This window comes from Aptenodytes patagonicus, chromosome Z (genome assembly GCF_965638725.1).
Source record: "Aptenodytes patagonicus chromosome Z, bAptPat1.pri.cur, whole genome shotgun sequence".
NCBI lineage: Eukaryota > Metazoa > Chordata > Aves > Sphenisciformes > Spheniscidae > Aptenodytes > Aptenodytes patagonicus.
Window position 1 is genome coordinate 55,925,379 of NC_134982.1, and position 20,367 is coordinate 55,945,745.

Sequence of the window (20,367 nt, forward strand, 5' to 3'; positions counted from 1 at the left end):
CCGCCGCGCGCTCATGCGCGGCGGGGGCCGAGCCCGCGCCGGGGCTCTGCCGGGGCCCGGCCTCAGGCCTGCCGGCAACAGAGGGTCCCCGGGCCCGACACCCCCTACCACCACCACCACCCCCCCCCCGCGGGCGGCCGAACGCCGGCACGGAGGAGGATAAAACGAGGAACACTCAGGCACGTCAGGTTTCAAATTTCTGTATTAATACAAAAAGCTCGCATCACACACAAGGCAAAGACATCGAAATGCTCCGCGGGCCCTACGGCACCCCTGCACACCAGCGAGACGCCTCCTCCTTCCTGGGGGTGCTCTCCGCAGGGGCGAGGGGTGAAGCGCCGATGGAGAATACCTGAGGTACGGCCGAGCGATGGCTGGGTAAACCCCGGGCCGCGGCTGCACGGACAGGCCTTGCAGGACGATGCACGGCGGCGGCGGGGGCACCAGGCAGCAGAGGATCACCCCTGCTCAGCCTAGTGCCGAGACCGTGAGGGAAAACCCCATCCAGGCTTCCCCTTCCAACAGGGCGTTCAGACTGTTCGAGCTCAAGAGAGGCTATCAAATATGCGCCACGTTCATAACCTGTGATCCTTATCAGACAAAAATACTGCTAAGTCAGATGTTCTTCCTGAGGGAACCAGTTAGTTTCCCCAGTCTTAATAGGAAACAGCAGTAACGTGGGAGAGTGCAAGGGGAGGGAGGTTTGTATGTTAGCTTCTACTTTTTCTGCTTAGAGGATGGCTAAAGAATAAACCTGTCACCTTCTGCCATCTGTATTTGGTATTCGGAGAAGCACCTATCACTTGGATGGTTTTAAATCATCCGTTCTGAAATTAACATCCCTTGCTGCAGCTCATACAGCTTTCTGTAGAAACAATGAAAGCTACAGTCTTCTGATGTATTAAGAACTCAAGGGAAACCTTCAGTTCCTCACAAGTTATTCTGAAGTTATTTTAACTCTGAAAGACTACCAGTAATCAGTATTTTAAAAAAAAAAAAAATAAAAAATCTCATTTTGGTCATAGAGAAAACTCCTGTCTAGCCACCAAACAGCATCAACTCCAGAGCAGAGAGGCTCAGGGAACATTAAAGTCACCAGGCATATTATACTTAATGTTAACCACAGGGCAAAATGACAGACCTTCAAAAGGTCTAATCCATTGCCAAAGAACAACCCCTCCAGTTCCTGAAGTGGTTTCCCCTAGGAAAAAGTAACTTCACAGGCTGCATGCATCCCTCTCTAGCTGCAGGTACAAACAGTGCACCAACTGCGACAAAGTATCACCAATATATTGGTACTGGACAGACACTAGCTCAGAAAAAAAGAGTAGTCTAAAAAAAAATCTAAAGTGCTTAAGGCAATTCTTCATATCCCCATTTACTAAAAAGAATTGGACTAGCTGTTAGCAGCAAAAATTTGACATCTGTGCAAACTATTATATAACAAATTCATCCTTTAAGGGTAAAAAGTCACATGTTAAGTTCATCTAGGACATCAGTTAAACTAAAACTTGCAAGTCACAAGTCACAGTAGGAAATACTTCAAGCTTTCTTCTAAGTGTTAAAGAAAAATTACATTTTTACATTGTGCATATCAAATTTACCTTGCAGGTTGCACTACACCTTGCTAAAAAAACTTAATAATTTAAATGCTCTTCTGTAGGGTTGGGAATTACAGTGGTTCTTTCTCACTACACGTTAACTTATTGTAAACATTCCCTTTCTTTCCAAAAAGGGAAATTGAAATAGGAACTGTAGCTGAACACCCAAGATCAAGCTGATGACTGGGCAGCGTGATCACGTACTAGCCTCTTTCCATGTCTGTTTACCACAGTTGTTCAGCAGAACAAGTCTCAAAACAAGAAGCATCTGTCTTAACCCTTTTCTCTCTAACCACCACCAGGGCCCAAGCACGCAAGTCTCACTCCCTCACATACCACTGAATTCGTAGCAGCCAAGCCCCTAACTCCCAGTCAGGTGTTCATTGCAGCAAAAAGAAAGAAATGAGGAAGAAGTATTTAAGATTACTACACAGACTATTTGGATAATAACAACATCTGTAGATAAGCTCAGATAAGGTATGAAACAGATTCAGTCACTGTTCATTTAAGAACCGTGTCGCCTTCCAGTATCTTTGTTTCAAGACCCAAAACACTAAACTGGCAGAGGAAGGTACAGTTAAACTGGGAATTGTTTTGCACTTTCCTCTGCAAAAGAGATTACAGCTAACTTCGTTCACAATGCAAATATTTAGAGATGTTCAAGTTCCAGGTAAGAAATTAATATTAAGGGCTCACCTGCCCTGTCAACTTCATGATTTCTCAAGAGAAACAAAGCTTTCTAGAGTAGGTATTAATTTTAAGAAGAAAATTTAAGTTTTCCACTGAACATCATAACCAGTTTATTATGAGTTGTTTCAAGGAATTTCTCCTCCTCTTGAGAAATCTTGATGGACACAAAGGACCCATTGCTACTAACAAGATTTAACATAGTTAGATGGTCATTTTTTACAGACTAAAAGATACACAGAAGAAAAAGTACTTTGGCCCTGTAGGAAGGGGGCCAATTCATTACGGACCCTATCAGCATGAATTTGAAACAGTTTAAGTGATAATGGGAAAAAATCTTCAGTTAGGAAACAGTTGATTCAAGTGTGTATCTGAAAATTATTCCTAGGCTCCTGGACTTGATTAGAGGGAAGAAAGCAGATTTAAACAGTCTATAATACACAAGTAATTCTCATTGAAAAGTTGAGATTTTCTACAAAGAATATAACATGATTTTTTTTAGCTCTCCCACTATTACAAATCATTCGACTATTGTTACTAAGCTTCCAACTAGGAGCTGAGATGATGGAACACCCAGGCTCAACGTTTCACTTGATCTGTGAATGAAAATGTATAACCACAGATCCAGAAGTAGATTGTATGTTAGCTGGCAAAGCATTTGCTCACTTTCCACTTTTTCCTTGCCCTTAAAAAAGGGGAAGGCGTTAAGTTGGAGTCTATAAAGAGATCCTTCAGAATATGATCCTCTGAAAGCCAGTCTTGGAGCCACATATAGATGGCATATGGTACAAAGTAGCAAGTTAGGAGTGGGATGCTATGTATATAAGCTACATTTCTGCTGGATACAGAAAACATGCCATTTTTGGACTTCTCTGCTTATCCACAAAGTTCCAGGAATCCTCATTAGGCTAGTCAAAACAGGTAGCAGAAGCGTGCACCTGGACTCAGAGGATACTGCCCTATCACCAGGAATTTTGTGCCGCTTCTGCTCAAAGCCAGCTTTGATATTGAGACAGCTCTTCGAGAAGTCTTAGCCAGCCTTGAAGCTGGCTTGAGAAAAAGCTGAAAGATGTTTTAGCAATAGCCACCACCCCACCCCACCCCCATCTTCTCTGGGGAGATGCATTTAAACTGAAGCTCTCACACCCTTGTTCCCAGCCTTGGCTGCATTGCAGCTTTGCTATTGGCAGACAAAGATTCAATTTGCCATTCGCATCTGATGAACAATGTGAATTGCTGAGTATCAGAATCCAATCAGAATAGCGCCACAAAACTGGAAAGCCAAGAGATGACCCAAAATTAAGAGCTTCTGAGAGAGCAGTACCATGCTGTAGTTTTTAAAAAGCTCTGGATCTTTGGTTCTGAACCTCTTACCTGAAATACTTCCTAGCTCAATGGCTGGCTATCATAATGCGTCTTCACTGAGGACATAAGGATGTTTTTAAATACCTTTAAATTTTTACATTTTCTGTAATTTGTGATAAACAGGAGCCAAACTCTAAATATATGATATTTAAATGAGTTAATCATGGGAAATAGGAAGATTTTGTATAAGAAAAAAATCACAGACTGCTCTTACTGTTTCTTCCTATCAGGCCTACAACTTCTTATAACATTCTTTTGAAATCATACTGCTGTGATATTTTGCCAGGTTAGGCTAGCAAATCAATATTCTTTTGAAATGCATGTTTGATATCACAAGTTCTAATGGGAAGCCCAGTAATAATAAAATATATAGTAAAGTAATTCATGTTAGGAGAGCTAAGAAAATGGTATGTTATATTCTTCATAGAAAAATATTATTCATAACAAAATTAATACTAAAGCCCATAACAAAATGCTTATTAGAAAAGTACATAGTTACAGCTCTTGATTTCTCCACTTATTTTTCAAATAGGCAACAGTTCAGTTTTCTGTCTGACATTTCTGTCTGGATTCATAGTACGTTCCTAACACTTTAGCCCCAAACCTTTGCACTATTAGTACCCAGGCCTTAAACAGCAGTAGGTAGCAAACCCAGTTTAATCCAATGCTCACAAGCTTCTGTGAGTAGCAGCTACACAGAAAAAAAACCATTCAGCAATAGAAGTGTTTAATAGACATTACTAGGCAATATTGTTTAGGCTGCTTGTTGAACCACTCAACCCATTTTCACTTTTCTGGAGCGTTTTCACAGCACTTGGCACCTGCAATCCAGTACTCACTGTAAGCCCACCACACCAGATCTAAGGAAGAAAAAAAATAAATCAGTGTTCTGAACATTATGAAGCACCTACATCTCTCTTCTCCCGTCCCACAATGGAACTAACACAAAACTTATCCTGCAACTGCATTTGTCTTCTCTTGCTCTCTAGTCACAGCACTCTAAAACGTTCTAATCACACAGAAGCTAATTTTTAAGACCATAAAGTCTAAGATGCTTCACATACTATGCTTTATAACTAAGTTTATAACCAAGTCTAAGATCTAATACTAAAAGACTTGCTCTTAATAGGAAAACTTCTTTGGAGACCGATGTGCTAGCAACAAGTACTTAGAATGACAATGAAAAGCAATACTCTCCCTATGCTCCAGTGTCTGAAAGCAGTGCTTAGTTTTGGTATGACATGGCAGAATTATGTCAATGTAAACATAGTACCAAAAAAATTGAGTTTTGAGAAGCTTCAGCAGCACAGGTGCCAGTGACCTCTATTCTACACCTGAGTTACATTCTTTCATGTATCTCCATGTTTATGGATAAATTTAAGGGCTGTAATTAAGTAGCTTGTCATTTTTATTTTAACTGTTCAGGCTAACCCAAGTAGTGTCTGTAAGACTGCTATCAATAAGTACTAGGGGCTGTGTGAGATGCGGACTAATAGGCCGAAGTGTGGTAAGCAAATGTTTCCTTGGATGCCTTAGGAACTGACTGAATGAGTCAGCTTCAGCAATGCTAGAGGGATGACTAACACATGTATCCCAACAGTTTTGAAGCTATTCTGTTCCCCATATGTTGAAAAGGATCAGTAAGGCAACGTGCTTAGTCACCTCCAAATAAATAGCTATTAAATCTAGACTCTTATTGTCAGTACATCTAGCCAACAGTAGAAACTGTGAAAGGAATTCTGTCTGATACAAGTGAAAAGTCAGGTGTTTGGAAAGGCTAGATGTAAGGCTGCCTAGGCAAGTTACTACTTTTCCATTCATCCTCCATGCCCAAAAGAAGAATAAACTTTATCAATTGGCCTAATCACACTTTAAAAATCACCATGCCATGTTTTCTATGGGCTGAATTACAAGAGGCTAGAGATCAGTGCATAGGCAGCTGAGTTGTTAGTATGAACTAGCACGCTAGCCTCCTCCAAATTCCTAAGTTTTCGCAGACCTATACCCTGCTCCCAAAGTATGATGCACTTGATGGGACCTTGTAACGCAGTTGAGGCTTCCAAATTTAGTTACTTAAATCATTAAAGGAGAACCAATATGCAGTAACTAATCCTTTTCCTGTGCATTTTTTGCAAGGCTTGAGTCTTTAGAATTGCAGCAAGTTTTCACCGATTAGCTTAGAGCCACAAAAAAAAGTTATGCAGACCAGTGAAATGACTGGCAAGAAAATACCACTGAGCTTCTAAAGATTTGAAAGCTAGAGTTTTGTATCTCAGAGGGAAGCATCTGATGTTGTTCTGTCTCATGACACCTGCTCTGACAGCTCGCAGCATCTTGGGCTCCTATCTGCATCAGTTCAGGTCAATTATTGTAGCAGGCTTATCAGCTACCGGAATGTGCTATTAATTTACCCTACAAAAATTTAATCACTTTTATTTACATAGATGAGACATCCAGGTGCAGTGTTCTCCTACTGGAGTGCTATTATAAGCGTCACATGAAGTCAAAAAGAAAACAGTTAAACATTTTTAAAAATTATTAGTCAGCCAAAAAGAGTGCTCCCAGTTTCCTTCTTAAAAAAAATTAAGTCTTCAGTAAACTGAATTCAGTGCTAGAAACTGAACAAAATTTTATAGATACTGACCATGAAGCCTGGTAATAATGGTTGGGTAAACTTTGTTCTGAAGGTGTGTAACAGCTCCTTTGAGTTTGCATTATAAAACGCGAGCTGACCTAAAAGAGGCAGAAAACAAGTCGAAATACATGTTTAAATGCTATTGCTGTGTAACTTTTTGTAAAATTGATTCTTGTCCAGGGAAAGGTTTCCAGAACACACTAAATAAAGTCCACATGACTGAAAAATTCTCAGTTAGTAGCTCTGTCATAGATGAACCCAGGTCATTTGACATTACAAGCACTATTACACAGACAGCTCTGGGCCTTATTTTCATTAAGAGACTATATCAATCTGGAAGTAATGTACTACTTTAGCTTCGTACTGCTTCAACTTGACATGGATAGCTAACTAAGTTTTTAGCCAAATCTCATAGATTATAATTTACCTCCATCAAAGTCGCAGTATACTCCTATTCTGTCTGGAACAGGTATCTCTAGAGTCTTGGTTTTATTATTATGTTTTGCTGAAAATGTGGTTTGCAGCCAGTTGTTGATATGGATGCACCAGCTTGAACTAGTCTTTCCCAGCTGGTCAAATTTCCCCAGGTTTCTATATGTTACTCCCACGCTGTAGGATTTGCAGTCCTTCTGGGCTCTCACCTCCCAGTAATGCTGCCCACTTTCAACAGCAGTGTCTCCTACCAAAAAAAAAAACAAAACAAAACCCACATTTAGTTGCTATATTTACATGTGCTTTACAATGCTTGCTTCCTTATAGGCACCAATGATGTCTTTTCTGTTTTATTTTAAGGTGAAGGCTTAGAAATACAAAAATCTGAACTATAAGGAACAAAAAAATTTACAAGAAAATAGAATATAAAATACAATAATGAGACAGTTTTTACTTACACTCATTGAGACAAGATACATTAACATCAACTCACACTTAATAGCAGTGAACGTCAGTCACTAAGAGCTTTGTAATGAAGAGCTTCAACAGACTTGAAGACACTTGCTGCAGCACAGAATTCTGGTATTATATATGCAAAACTACCTCTGTGCAGGACAGCATCAAGTACACAGCCTTGAACAATCGTAGATTTTCCCTCAAATTCTTACTTAATCTGCCCTTCCAACAGCATTACACCTCTAACAGAAGTAAAAAGTTCACCTTACCCAACACTGTGTATGATTCACCAGTAAAATGATCTCTGCTGCCCCTCACTGAGGATCTTGTGCTAATAGATGTCCTCTTTGGAGACGGTGCACCACTTCTAAGAAGAAATTAACCATTCAAGATTTGGACTCAATTACAGAAATGCACACTCAAAGAAGTTTTCCCAAGTCAATTAGGGTGCAATAAACATACATAAGCTATTGAAATGACACATTAGTTCAGCCACTTAACACCTCTTAACAGTATGCATGCACAAGAACTGAGAGAGAAGAGATGACAGCCAGAAAAAATACAAGACATTGTAACAAACAAGTTCAGAGGCAGCTTAGAAAGGAAACGGGAGGAAAAAAAAAGCAGATATGTGGCACGTGGTTTGAATGAACGCCTGTATAAAACTGTTTCGCCTGTACTATGCAGAACCTTAGAGAATTCATGTTTCTGGTTTTCCACATAAGATTTCTAATAAGTCTTGCAGATCAGCTAAAACAATCAGGTAAGTATGAATACACTGCTGATATTCAATGAGAAAATGCCTAATTTTAGGCATTTTGGCATACTGGAATTTAAATATCAGTGAATGGGAAAACAACATCAGTTGTGTTAAAGGAAAAAATGCACCAAAAGTATATTGAAGGGTGGGGATTTTATTTGATTATATTAACTCTATCAAAGACTACAGAAAATTGTGTCACAACACATTGTGCTGAGAAGCACAGAGTAACTCCTCAAGAGTCATTATAAAATTTAAGAGCCTAATCCCAATCAAGAAAGGCTTAGATTTTCTAATCATACTTTTCAAAAGCATTCTCAGGAAGCAATAGCAAAATAAATGAAGACACACTTCACTCTGGAGAATATTCTAATGAGGAATCAGTTGCATAGAAGAATAATTTTAACCTACTGAGGTTTTCAAACTTTTTATTATACCTCAGTTATGCCCTCAAAAATAATTCCTAGCAATTTAACCATTAAACAAAATGAAACTTATTTACAAATTATAGCGAATATTAAACCTCAGTAGCCAGGGAATCACATCTGGTTATTATTTTAAAGGCAATCAGTAGCAAAGAATTTTAACTCCTCAGAAATAGCTATGCAGTTTACAGTTTAATTTCATTGGCAAAAAAATTAAAAAGTACAAAATAAGTCTCTGAAATACATATGCGAGAAGTCATTTTCAAATCCTCATCTTCTGTAGTCTATCATACATTAGCCTTAGAAGAGTTACCACACACAAAAGAGTTCTCTCCAACTTTTTCTTCAGCTACAATTTGATAAAGCTAATTGCTACTTAAATGTCCACTAATACAGTGAAGTTTAGCTTGTTTCCTTTCTGATTCATTCAACGCTGATTTCAAGTTTTCTGGAATTGTTCTTAAATACCATTTCATAAAGGGTTAGAAAATGTCCCTTTTGCCTAATACCTTCATTAAAATAAAGTCACATGGGAATCAAAAGCTGAGTGGTATTAAGCTGTCGTACATAAGTATGCTAGAATCTCTGGTTCATCTTCACAACTAAGTTTGTTTTATTCCAGTTACAGCAGTCTACAAGAAATCACTGATGAAAAGGTTGTCTACTTTAGCATCTCCATTTAGCATATAAATTTGCCGGTACTTATCAGAAGACAGCTAAGCTTCTAAATTGCTTGCAAGAGTTATATGAAGGGGCTAAGTGTATATTGTGCAGGTGCACCACATCAACTGCTTTTGAATTTTGTTAACATGGAGGAAGCTGTAGTTTACTTACCAAAGAAAAAGGTAACAAGTGATAGCATGGGAAAAAAAAAACAAAGCCAAGAATTAAAGCATAATTTCAGGGGGAAGCATCACTCCTTGCAGATTCCATCCTGCTTCAAGTGCATCAGAGATCATTCATTCACACTTCTAACAAAAGCTGCTGAAATTTTTCTATTAGATTCAGTATCAATGAGTTATGCAGAAAGCGATGTGGCCATTTAGAGAATCATCATACCAAAAATGCAGGTGCTTTGCTAGTATTTTCTCAAAGTTCGGAAGACATTAAAAGGTCCTCAATATCATTTATTTTGTTCAAGTCTTCTGTAAATGGCCACTGCATGTGCTTTGTCCACTCAAAATCTAACAGCCTTTAACAGTTCAAACAATGACGTTAAATATTTGGCATAAAAGTTTGAAAGAAGTTGGGCATTTTTTTTTTCCTCACCAGTGCTTTAGTCTCCCTTCCAATAGGGAAAGGCAGGAAATTTTATAGCAGAAAGTCAGTTTGGTGCCCATTTTCCAATACAGCACAGTCTTCATAGCTAGTATAGTAACTGATGCATTTCTTCCACTATTCAGTGACCAGATATTCTCATCTTATGGTTAGGATTGTTGCCTACAGCACTGCAGTTAGTCCGTTTTCTTATCCATTTCAGCAAATAAAACATATTCCAAGCAATATGTATTGTCTTTTGGAGAAGAAAAGTCAAGGAGGAATATCAGAAGTTATCCAGAGGCTTTCTTCTAGTCTAATAAATATGTTAGAGATCATTAAGCATTTTATTGCCATCGTGTCTTTCCGACCCTTGAAAGCTGCACATTTCATGTTTAAAACAATTATACTGCAACTTTTTCCACCAACTATGGAGCTAGCTTCAAATTTTCCCTCTAATGCAGACAACATCACACAGATACTCTTAACAGGGAACAAAAGCCTCCTGCAAGAATCAAAGCTCATCTAAATCTCCTGCTAGAAAAGGTCAGCCTAGATGCAAAGCTGAACATGTGACCATGTCCTTCTACCAAAGCAAAGGCCAGAACTAGGGAAGTTCTTTACTGACAACTACAAAGAGAGACCAAGGTATAAGACTCCCAGAGTTTGCTGAGCAAGTAGCAGTATCTCCAAGACGGTTTTAAAACTTAGTTTAACAGAAATTGATGAAGCTGTGCAGTTCTACTACGCAAAGCCTAAGAGCTTGTTTCGCCTACACAAACCCTTCTTTACTGCTGATCTCAAGCCAAAGATATATCCACCTGATGGACGAATACAGAGGAGTAAAACCCACGAGAAATTAGGAACCTGGGCATTTGTTTTAGTCCCACAATTTCTAAACCAGTGAAAAAGAGCAAGAAAGCAAAGACAGAAGTAATTTCTCAAACAGGAGTTTTATCAGAAAAATCATGAAAAAAATTCACGCTAAAAAACCACAATTGCACAAGGAATAGGAGAATGTTTTATCTGCCTTTACATATCAAAAAAGAGGCGCTCTCATTTGAACAATTGGTTCTACAAGTAGAGTTGCCATGAAGCTTTTCACACATGCCATCAGGCTAAAATTCATCCTCTTTCAAAGTGTAAAAACACTTATTTCTTTTCCTCTGATGTCTGGTAACAGCTATGGCACAAGTTCAGAGGCAAAAAGGTTTTCAGATTCAAAAGTAAGAACTAAAAAATTTATTTTAAAGTTCCCAGAAAGGAGCTCTCTACTGCATTTGTAAAAAATTTAGCGTGCCATCATGTGCCAGAAGGTTAAGTAAGCATCAGTATATCTGTAAATAACTAGAATCATTGTATCAACACTAGAATACATAATGCTTATCCAACCATTGCAAATCAGGTCTCCCACACACTAGGACACATCCTTCCAGGAAGACTTTTCTAGTCACTGGAAAATATATACATAATCTCTATGAATCCAAATTAAACTTCAAAATAATTTTTAAAAGCATATGTGTACTGTTACTGATAAAGGCTATTAGATTTATTTCTCACTACATCAAGCAAAGGAAAGTAGCCTAGACTCCCAACAAAACTAGGTGCTAGATCCTAGGAATAAGAGGTATATTATCACCTTCTATTGCTCTTCAGCAGAGGATTCTGGCCACTGTCAACAGAAATAAGTAGTCATTAAACAACTGTTCTGTTACTACAATAAATTATCCCCATTTTTAAGATGCCACTAAAACTTATTCTACCATGCTTCCGGCAGTATATGCCTATAGGAAAGAGAAGGTATTTGTTCATAAATTATCTCAAGCGGTGCTCTTTATACCGAAAAGCGCAAGTTGAAAGTCAATTAATTGTCTTTGAGTAAGAAGTAGCCAGCTCTGTGGACAAGGCAAGAGCAATGGACACTGTTCACACCTTGACTTTAGCAAGGCTTCTGACCTATTCCCACACAATATGCCCAAACCTCAAGAGACGAGATATAGATTGGGTAGTGGGCCATAAGCTGTGTACAGAACCAGCTGAACACCAGGCTCACAGCTATGGATAGTGCTCTCCACATGAGAGAACCCCACGCAATAGGACAGGCTGGGGGACAACTGAAGGAAGAGTAATTCTGCAGAAAAGCAGCTGGGAGTCTTGGTGGACAACAGGAGCTGACAACAGGTGAACAACAACAGAGGACAACATACTGCACTGTGCCCTTGTGGCAGAGGTGGCCAGCCACACCCTGGGCAGTAGCAGCAAGACAGCAACCAGGAGGCCAAGGCAAGCAACTGTTCCTCTTGATTTGGCACTTGCAGGCTCCTGGCAGGACCTGTGGCCCCATGTGGGACCCACACTGGAGCAGTCCGTTCCTGAAGGACTGCACCCTGTGGAAAGGGCCCATGCTGGAGCAGTTTGTGAAGGACTGTCTCGCTTGGGTCGGACTCCACACCAGAGCAGGGGAAGAGTGTGAGGAGGAAGGAGCAGCAGAGACAACGCATGAATTAACTCACCACAACCCCCATTCCCCATCCCCCTGGGCTGCTCAGGGGGAGGAGGTAGAGAAGTCAGGAGAGAAGTGGAGCCTGGGAAGAAGGGAGGGGTGGGGGGAAGGTGTTTTAGGATTTGTTCTTATTTCTCATTATCCTACTCTGACTTTTGATTGGCAATAAATTAACTTTAATTTCCCCAACTAGAGTCTGTTTTGCCTGTAACAGTAATTGCAGACTGATCTCCCTGTCCTTATCTCGACCCTCGAACATTTCGTCATATTTTCTCTCCCACTGTCCAGTTGAGGAGTGGAAGCGACAAAACAGCTTGGTGGGCATCTGACCTTGGCTAGCCAAGGTCAACCCACCACATCTACAAGTTATTTCGCTACCTTGAACGATACCCTAACAAATGTATTTTAAAAATAATTAAGTCCTATTTAATGATTAAGACACATTTCTAATAGCTTCCATAAATAGCCTCCGTATCTGTGTGACAGGGGAAGGGAAATTAAAAAAAAAAAATCAAAATTTCTTCCAGAGAAAGATTTCTGAATGAAAATTCCTTTGGTGTCCCACTGTCCTCAAGTGCTTTAATCCCCTTCCCCGCCCTCTTCCCTTAATTGCCAGATGAGACATCCCAGACAACGTAAAAATCTACGAAACAGAGTTCTTACCTGCTTTTATTTTCCTTCCCTTTTATTTTTTCTTGGCCCTTGCCTCCAGTAGGATCCCATTCAACATAGGTATCTTCAACTTTCAAGTTCAGATGAGATGAAGTACTGTCCAAACTGAACACAAATGCTGGTCAAGACAAAATGCAAAACAGTGAAATGGTATAATGCTCTCTCCCAACAGTGGCTATTCATAAAAAATGATAGAAGCAGTAGTAAAGTTGTAGCAGAGCACTATTCAACTTAACAGAAACATCAGCTTTTTAGTCTGATGCTTGTAATCAACATAAGGAGCCCTTTAAATAAAGCCCAACTATCTACCTTAAGTGCATAGGTTACAAAGTAAGTTGTTTCATCTTTATAATGCTGCAGTATCAGCAATTAAATTCAGCTAGTGCTTTCTGCTAGTTACAGCCTACTCCCTAGATTCTTACAGTCATGAATGATTTAAAAAGGTATGCTTATTTTCCATGTTCTGCAGCACTGATTCTCCAACAAGGTGTTTATGATTAATAAGGATTGCAAACTTGGAGAATACTAAATTGACAGGTGTCCTAGTTTTGGCTGGGATAGAGTTAATTTTCTTCCCAGTACCTGGTACAGTGCTGTGTTTTGGATTTAGTATGAGAATAATGTTGATAACACACCAATGTTTTAGTTGTTGCTAGGTAGCGCTTACACTAGTCAAGGGCTTTTCAGGTTCCCATGCTCTACCGACTGAGAAGGCTGGGGGTGCACAAGAAGCTGGGAGGGGGCACAGCCAGGACAGCTGACCCAAACTGGCCAAAGGGATATTCCACACCATGTGACATGATGCTCAGTACATAAACTGGGGAAAGCTGGCCGGGGGGGGGTGGGGGTGGCCGCTGCTCAGGGACTGGCTGGGCATCGGTCGGCGGGTGGTGAGCAATTGCACTGTGCATCACTTGCTCTGTATATCATTATTATGATTTTATTCTATTTCAATTATTAAACTGTTTTTATTTCAGCCCACGAGTTTTCTCACTTTTACTCTTCCAATTCTCTCCCCCATCCCACCGGGGGCGGGGAGTGCAGAGTGAGCAAGCGGCTGTGTGGTGCTCAGTTGCTGACTGAGGTTAAACCACGACAACAGGGTAGCACATACAGGCAGTCAGAGTTGAACTATGAAGTCAACTGCAGATACAAGAACAGTAGAGGATGCATGCAACTAGAAGAGACTTGGTATTTGTTGCAGCCAAGTCCTTCATCCAAGAAAACAAAACTAATACAACATGCCAAGTTCCCTAAAGACGTTTATTTACAGAATATTCTGTAAATGTCCTAATACCATCAGATATTATAATCTGAGTCCGAAAGAAAGTATACTTGAGATTAAGAGTTCAGAGCTCAACAGTACACAAGTCTAAAAACAATAAGGTTAAGCACATGGACAAGGATACTGAGTTTCTATGGGCTGATTATTAAAGAAAGCAAACTAAATATTTGCACAGAAATAAAAATAATATGGGAAGCATGGTAACTGCCCAAACAATCAAAACCAGAATTATTTTTCTGGTGCTGGAGTAAGTGGCTATTAAATGAATACTATATATCTGACAATGACTGTTGCTTAAGAGTATTAAAATTGTTTCAGAAACGTTACCAGAATGCCCATCAGCTCATTCAAATTGCAAATAGCTTTGTTTTTATGAAGTAACATTCACAAGTAACAGAATTTATATTTTAATTATCCAGTTCATATCAGTCATTTTGCCCTTTACACTACAGACTTAGCTATAATTAAAGCCTCAGGATCATTATCTCCACCATAATAGTTAAGATTTGTGTTCTGTCACAAAACTTCTCCTCCAAGAATTTTTTTTTCTAGTTTATTTACAAAACGATGTTAGGAAGCCACCATCCTCAGACCAACTGATTTCTAACACAATGACTTAATAACTTTAGCAATTTGGAGCTGCCCTTTTTAATATTGACAGTGATTAGAATCTACAGCTACAAAGTCAAAAAAATTCTTTTCAGCACCTTCTATTTATAGAAAGCTATTACCTGTCACATGCTAAGTACCAATAACCAGCCAACTACACCAACTGTTTAGATGCCCTAAGAGTCCTACCGATGCTCAGCAACAACATTCATCTTCTCTTGCTATCTGTTGGCATGACGTAGCAGCACATAATATTGTCAATCCACAGTTCAAAACAACCGATGTCAAGCTCTGTTGGAGAAAGTTGTATCACTACCTCATTTTTAGCGTCTGAATGCTAAAAGGCCAGTTTTGTGCCAATAAGCTTCTTAATCCTTTACAGAAATGGTTGTTTTCCTTTTCACTTAGGAGACACGTTTCAGCAGTGCTCATGCAGAAGCAGACTTAACATACAAGTTCATATATGAAGGCAGAACAGTAAGTGCAGGGTTTTCACTACATCTAAGGTTAGGGTCTTTCAAATTTTACCTTTGGTTTCCAGAGTCACAGGATCGGAGTATTCCCCTGCCACAGCTTTGTTGCAAGCTTGTACTCTAAGGTTCATGTATTTTGTATCAAATTTCAGACCTAAAAATGAATGTTTAGAAACTTAAATTGACATTAATTACCGACAATTTTTACAAGACTAAGATCTATTCCATGTAGCTGTCTTCCATTTATCTCAATCTGCAAAAAACAAGCTTAAATATCAGTGTGAACTTCATTTAACACAAGATTTTTTACAAAAACCTCAAAGTCAAAATAAAAGGCAGAGCCATTATTGTACAAACCACCCAAGACTAATGTGAAACAGCAGAAGCTTCATTACATACAGGAAAATGGGTATTTTGCAAAACTTCCAAGCATATTCTTGGTTTTGAAGTATAAAAAAACCTTTACCTGATAATGTATATTCAGTAGCTTTAATATAGTCTATCAGTTCCCAGCGCTGTTCATCTTTTACTCGAGGAAGCCCATCGAAGTTGGTTTTCCTATACTCCAGTACAAAATGATCAATTCTGCTGTCTTCTTCAGGCATTCTCCACGATACTGTTATGCAGTTATCAGCAACCAGACATGCTGTTAGATCTATCTCTGGAGCTTTAGGGACTGCAAAGACAAATATACAGATCAGTTTAAAGAAGAGAATGGACTGAATATTAATTTGTTCTCCTTGGATTTATAGAGTTCAGAAGTTGCCCTTGGCCAAGTAACGCTCATTCCCTTTAGAGGATCTATTCCATTAGCAAAGCATGATAGAAGACTAGACATATCACTTTCACTTAACACGCATTTTACAAAACAAGAAATACGCATTAGGTCTAGAGTGAACATTTGTATCACATTTTCCAGATGTTTGTTTTGTCAGTAAGTTGGGCTGATCCCCTTCTGGAAGCAGTAAGAAGGACATGCTAGAGTAGAGTGGACTTGCAATTATGAACCTACATTTAGGATAACACTACACAGGAAGAACATTAAGAAGCAAACTTTTATTTCCGAGTCTTTGGAAGGCAAGTACAGCTGCAGCCCTCAAACAGTATCACTTAAGTTTACTTCCACCACTACAGACAACTAATGGTGTAATAGTTTCCACCAGCCAGTCAGCAGTTATCTCGTTTTCTTTCCATTTCATCCTTTGTCTGGAAAGAAGGGGAAAGAATTCCTAAGATTCACTAAAGAAAAGTCTGAAGTTTTGTTTATAGACAATAGCAGTCTATTTCCATGAAATCAAAGAGCACTTAAGTCACTGGAAAATGTTTTTCAAAAAAGGCATTTAAATACTCTTCGTAGTGTCCAAAGTACATTCAAGGAAGACTTTTGCTGGAGGAAGTGAAAAAGATGTTTTATTGTTTGCAGCTTTTGGAGGACAGATCTACAAAAGCTTTTCCTTTGTTTCAGCATTCACAAAAGCTTGAAATAAAAGTGGCCTGCAAGTCAACGTATCAAGCAGGAACATCCAAAAAGTACAATACTGATGCATCTGTGCAACCGACAGACCTGCACATTTTATTTGTCAAAAATTATCCCTTTTCATAACTCTCAAACCCTTAGCTGTGTTGTTCTGTATAGTTATGTCCCAGTGACCTCTTATTACATACAGGTTGCCTTTATGCAGTTGAAACGACTATTTCTTGAACAGATTGTTAGCCATGACTCCCCTCCACAATGACTGATGACAATCAGCATCACATTAATTATGGTTAAGTCATTTAGAGATGTGTAATTTTACCATCTATATTACAAACACTTCCTAGCTATAACTTCTATAGCTAGAAGCAGAAGGCCTAGTTTGCTTTATGCACACTACTTCATACCTTCCTACACCTTCCCTTCATGATCTGTTCAAGTATTTTAACCTAGCACTACTGAAATGCACCCTTTTACCCCTCACATCCCTGCAGTTTAAGCCAAACAGGAATTACACTGAAACTGGTGGTATAGGTTTGAAGTGTTTGAGAACAAATAAGCAGCACAGAAGAGACTGAAAGCAAAAAGTATTCAAGTCTGTACTGGTTTTGGCTGAAACAGTTACATTTCTTCATAGAGGCTTGTACGGTGCTAGGCTTTGGATTTGTGATGAAAACAGTCTTGATAATACAGGGCTTTTAGTTATCGCTGAGCAGCATCAAGCCCTTTTCTGCTTCTCACACCACACCATCAGTGAGTAGGCTGGGGGTGCACAAGAAGCTGGGAGGGGACACAGCCGGGACAGCTGACCCCAACTGACCAAAGGGATATTCCATACCATATGACGTCACGCTCAGCATATAAAGTTGGGGAGGAAGAAGAAGGAAGGGGGGGACCTTTGGAGTTATGGCATTTTGACTTCCCAAGTAACAGCCATGCATGATGGAGCCCTGCTCTCCTGGAGATGGCTGAACACCTGCCTGCCGATGGGGAGGAGTGAATGAATTCCTTGTTTTGCTTTGCTTGTGTGTGCAGCTTTTGCTTTACTTATTAACCTGTCTTTATCTCAACCCATGAGTTTTCTCACTCTTACCCTTCCAATTCTCTTTCTCATCCCACCACGGCAGGGGAGAGTGAGCAAGCAGCTGTGTGGTGCTTAGCTGCCTGCCGGGGTTAAACCATGACAAATTCTCAAGTGTTAATCACATGCACTTGTCATCAAATTTCAAAGTCATCCAACAATAATTTGATGATAATATCAGTAAGATCCCTCTTAATTTTTCTTTTTCCTAAGATGAGGACAAGTATTTCAGAACATATACCTGTAAGTTTAGCTATCTACCCCAATTATTTTTGTCATGGTATAAGATACCAGATAAAGAGTCTTCCATGCATTTGGACTGACCAAGTCTTCAGCATAATTCTGACAAGCAGTGTTCAAATGCCAGCATTACCACAACAACAAACCTGTTTTCAACTTCCCACAGTAGGACATCGGTATTTCCTGATGTATGAAGGTCTATCAATGCTCAGTGCAATTTTGCCTGCAACAGTTTGAGCTATCAGTATGTGGTGTCAAAGTAATTTGATAGCTTGGCACTACAGTAGAAAAAGCGAGATTGATATACAGACAGTTAATTTTCCTGTTTACAAATCAAAGGCCCAAACAATTTAAATTCCTATGTATTTGATAAGGAAAATGCATGTATAAGAAGGGTCATACTAAATAGTATCTTCATCTAGATACAAGACTTTGTTCATGCTTGCTGTTAGATCTTCAGGCTCCCATTCCTGTTAAACAGGTGCACTGTGATCACCTTACCTACCTTGTTCCCTTTTCTATGAAATACAGAGCAATGACTGCCATCCAGAGTCTAACCTGGCAGGCAGCTAACCGCCGCACAGCCATTTGCTCACTCCCCCACCCCATGGGATAGGGGAGAGAATTGGGAAAAAGGTAAAGCTTGTGGGTTGAGATAAAGACAATTTAATAGGACAGAAAAGGAAGGGAAAATAATAATAATATTAAAAGAATATACAAAACAAGTGATGCACAATGCAATTCCTCACCACCCACTGACCGATGCCCAGCCAGTTCCCAAGCAGCAGTCACTGCCCCCCAGCCAACTTTCCCCCAGTTTATATACTGAGCATGACATCACATGGTATGGAATATCCCTTTGGCCAGTTTGGGTCAGCTGTCCTGGCTGTGCCCCCTCCCAGCTTCTCGCTGGCAGGGCATGAGAAGCTGAAAAGCCCTTGACTAGTGTAAGCATTACCTAGCAACAACTAAAACATCGGTGCATTATCAACATTATTCTCATACTAAATCCAAAACACAGCACTGTACCAGCTACTGGGAAGAAAATTAACTCCATCCCAGCCGAAACAAGGACAGACTAAAAAGTGAATTTCTGCCTAGACACTGCTAGCTGACCACTAGGAATAGTGTTGGTAATTTACTACACCTGCTACCACATACTGTATCTGCAGCATACAAGATAAATGGGCAAAAATGTAAACTGATGCTGCCAAGTCCTTAACAGATTTGGATTAGTGACCTAGAGATGAAAGAACTCACATCCCTGCCAGCAGTACCCTTGTCAATATATTCTTGGTATCAGCCAAGGGCAAAGTGGTTTAAACAGGAAAGCAATATGAATAAAAAGACATGAAAGATACATACCAGAATACTGCACCTAAGTTTACTTTCAAACAGTAACAAACAGATGCATCAATACATATTTTGTATTATGGTAATATCACTGCCCTAGTAGACTACCCCTCTCTTGCATTTCAGACCATATCACCACTCTTGTAAGCGACATATTAGCTTACAGTTCCATGCATAACACTACTGCAGATGACTAGGACTTCAGGGCATCACTAAGCATCAAGCTAGGAGGTACAGTCTTGAGAAACTTAAGATAACTTCAGGAAGTACAGAGGAACTGACAACTCAAGAAAAAGCATGGTCTGGAAGACTCATTCTCACTTCTGAGATAAATGTTATTTTCTGAAATGCTATATTACGTAGAAATTAACACAATAAAAACAGAAAACTCTTCTACCCTTGAGGTATTCAGCTTAACATCCAATGAATAAGAATGAGTCTAGGTACTCTGAAAAATTTGCTCATTAGGGTACAAGACATATGGTTTGGTTTTGTTTGTTTTAAATATAGTAAGTTATTCATGTAGTAACAAATTAAACTCACTGCATTCAGTTTTTACCTGGCAAAAACTTTACAGCCTGGAGCATGCGCCTTTCCAAAGTGAAGTCCACCATCAAATGAGTCATACTATCACTGACCTTTGGTTTCAGAGAGATGCGGAACGCTGAAGCCATTGTGACTCTAAAGTCAAGAAAGCAGCATTAGCAAAATGTATTTTGCATTGTTTAAGTCCTATAGCCATTCTCAAAAACAGCAATCAGATAATCTGTATCGTTAATGTCAAACTGTTAGCCAAAATACTGATCAAAGACCAGAACATTTTTCTAACAGGTAACTGTTCACCATTTAGCACAGACTCCAAAATAGAAAGTTTTGCTAATGTGACTGTCTGGTGCGAGCTCCCAGTTGTTCCATATTACCAGGCAAAGAAAGACTAGAATTGGCTAGAGAAAAGCTTAAAACTTCTTTTACTTGTGAAAAAAATTTGGATAAGAGACAAAACAAAACTAGTATCACTTTACACAAAATCAGGAAGCGTGAAAAATCTAAAGCACTGCA

General features: G+C 39.4%; 1 protein-coding gene across 4 annotated transcripts in view; it reads right to left on the minus strand.

Moving 5' to 3' along the window:
- Positions 1-184: 184 nt before the first annotated feature.
- Positions 185-20,367, minus strand: part of FSD1L (fibronectin type III and SPRY domain containing 1 like) — a 34,961-nt gene continuing 14,778 nt past the window's right edge. The window contains exons 6-14 of one of the 4 annotated variants that reach the window (XM_076362002.1): positions 19,868-19,989; positions 15,627-15,836; positions 15,216-15,314; positions 12,785-12,911; positions 11,258-11,290; positions 7,446-7,543; positions 6,716-6,967; positions 6,298-6,386; positions 185-4,513 (exon numbers count right to left, since the gene is read on the minus strand). In XM_076362002.1, the coding sequence (XP_076218117.1) occupies positions 4,394-4,513; positions 6,298-6,386; positions 6,716-6,967; positions 7,446-7,543; positions 11,258-11,290; positions 12,785-12,911; positions 15,216-15,314; positions 15,627-15,836; positions 19,868-19,989 (1,150 nt within the window). In that variant the 3' untranslated portion in view covers positions 185-4,393. The remainder of the gene's footprint in view (positions 4,514-6,297; positions 6,387-6,715; positions 6,968-7,445; positions 7,544-11,257; positions 11,291-12,784; positions 12,912-15,215; positions 15,315-15,626; positions 15,837-19,867; positions 19,990-20,367) is intronic. The other 3 variants (XM_076361999.1, XM_076362001.1, XM_076362000.1) reach the window with 3 other exon arrangements.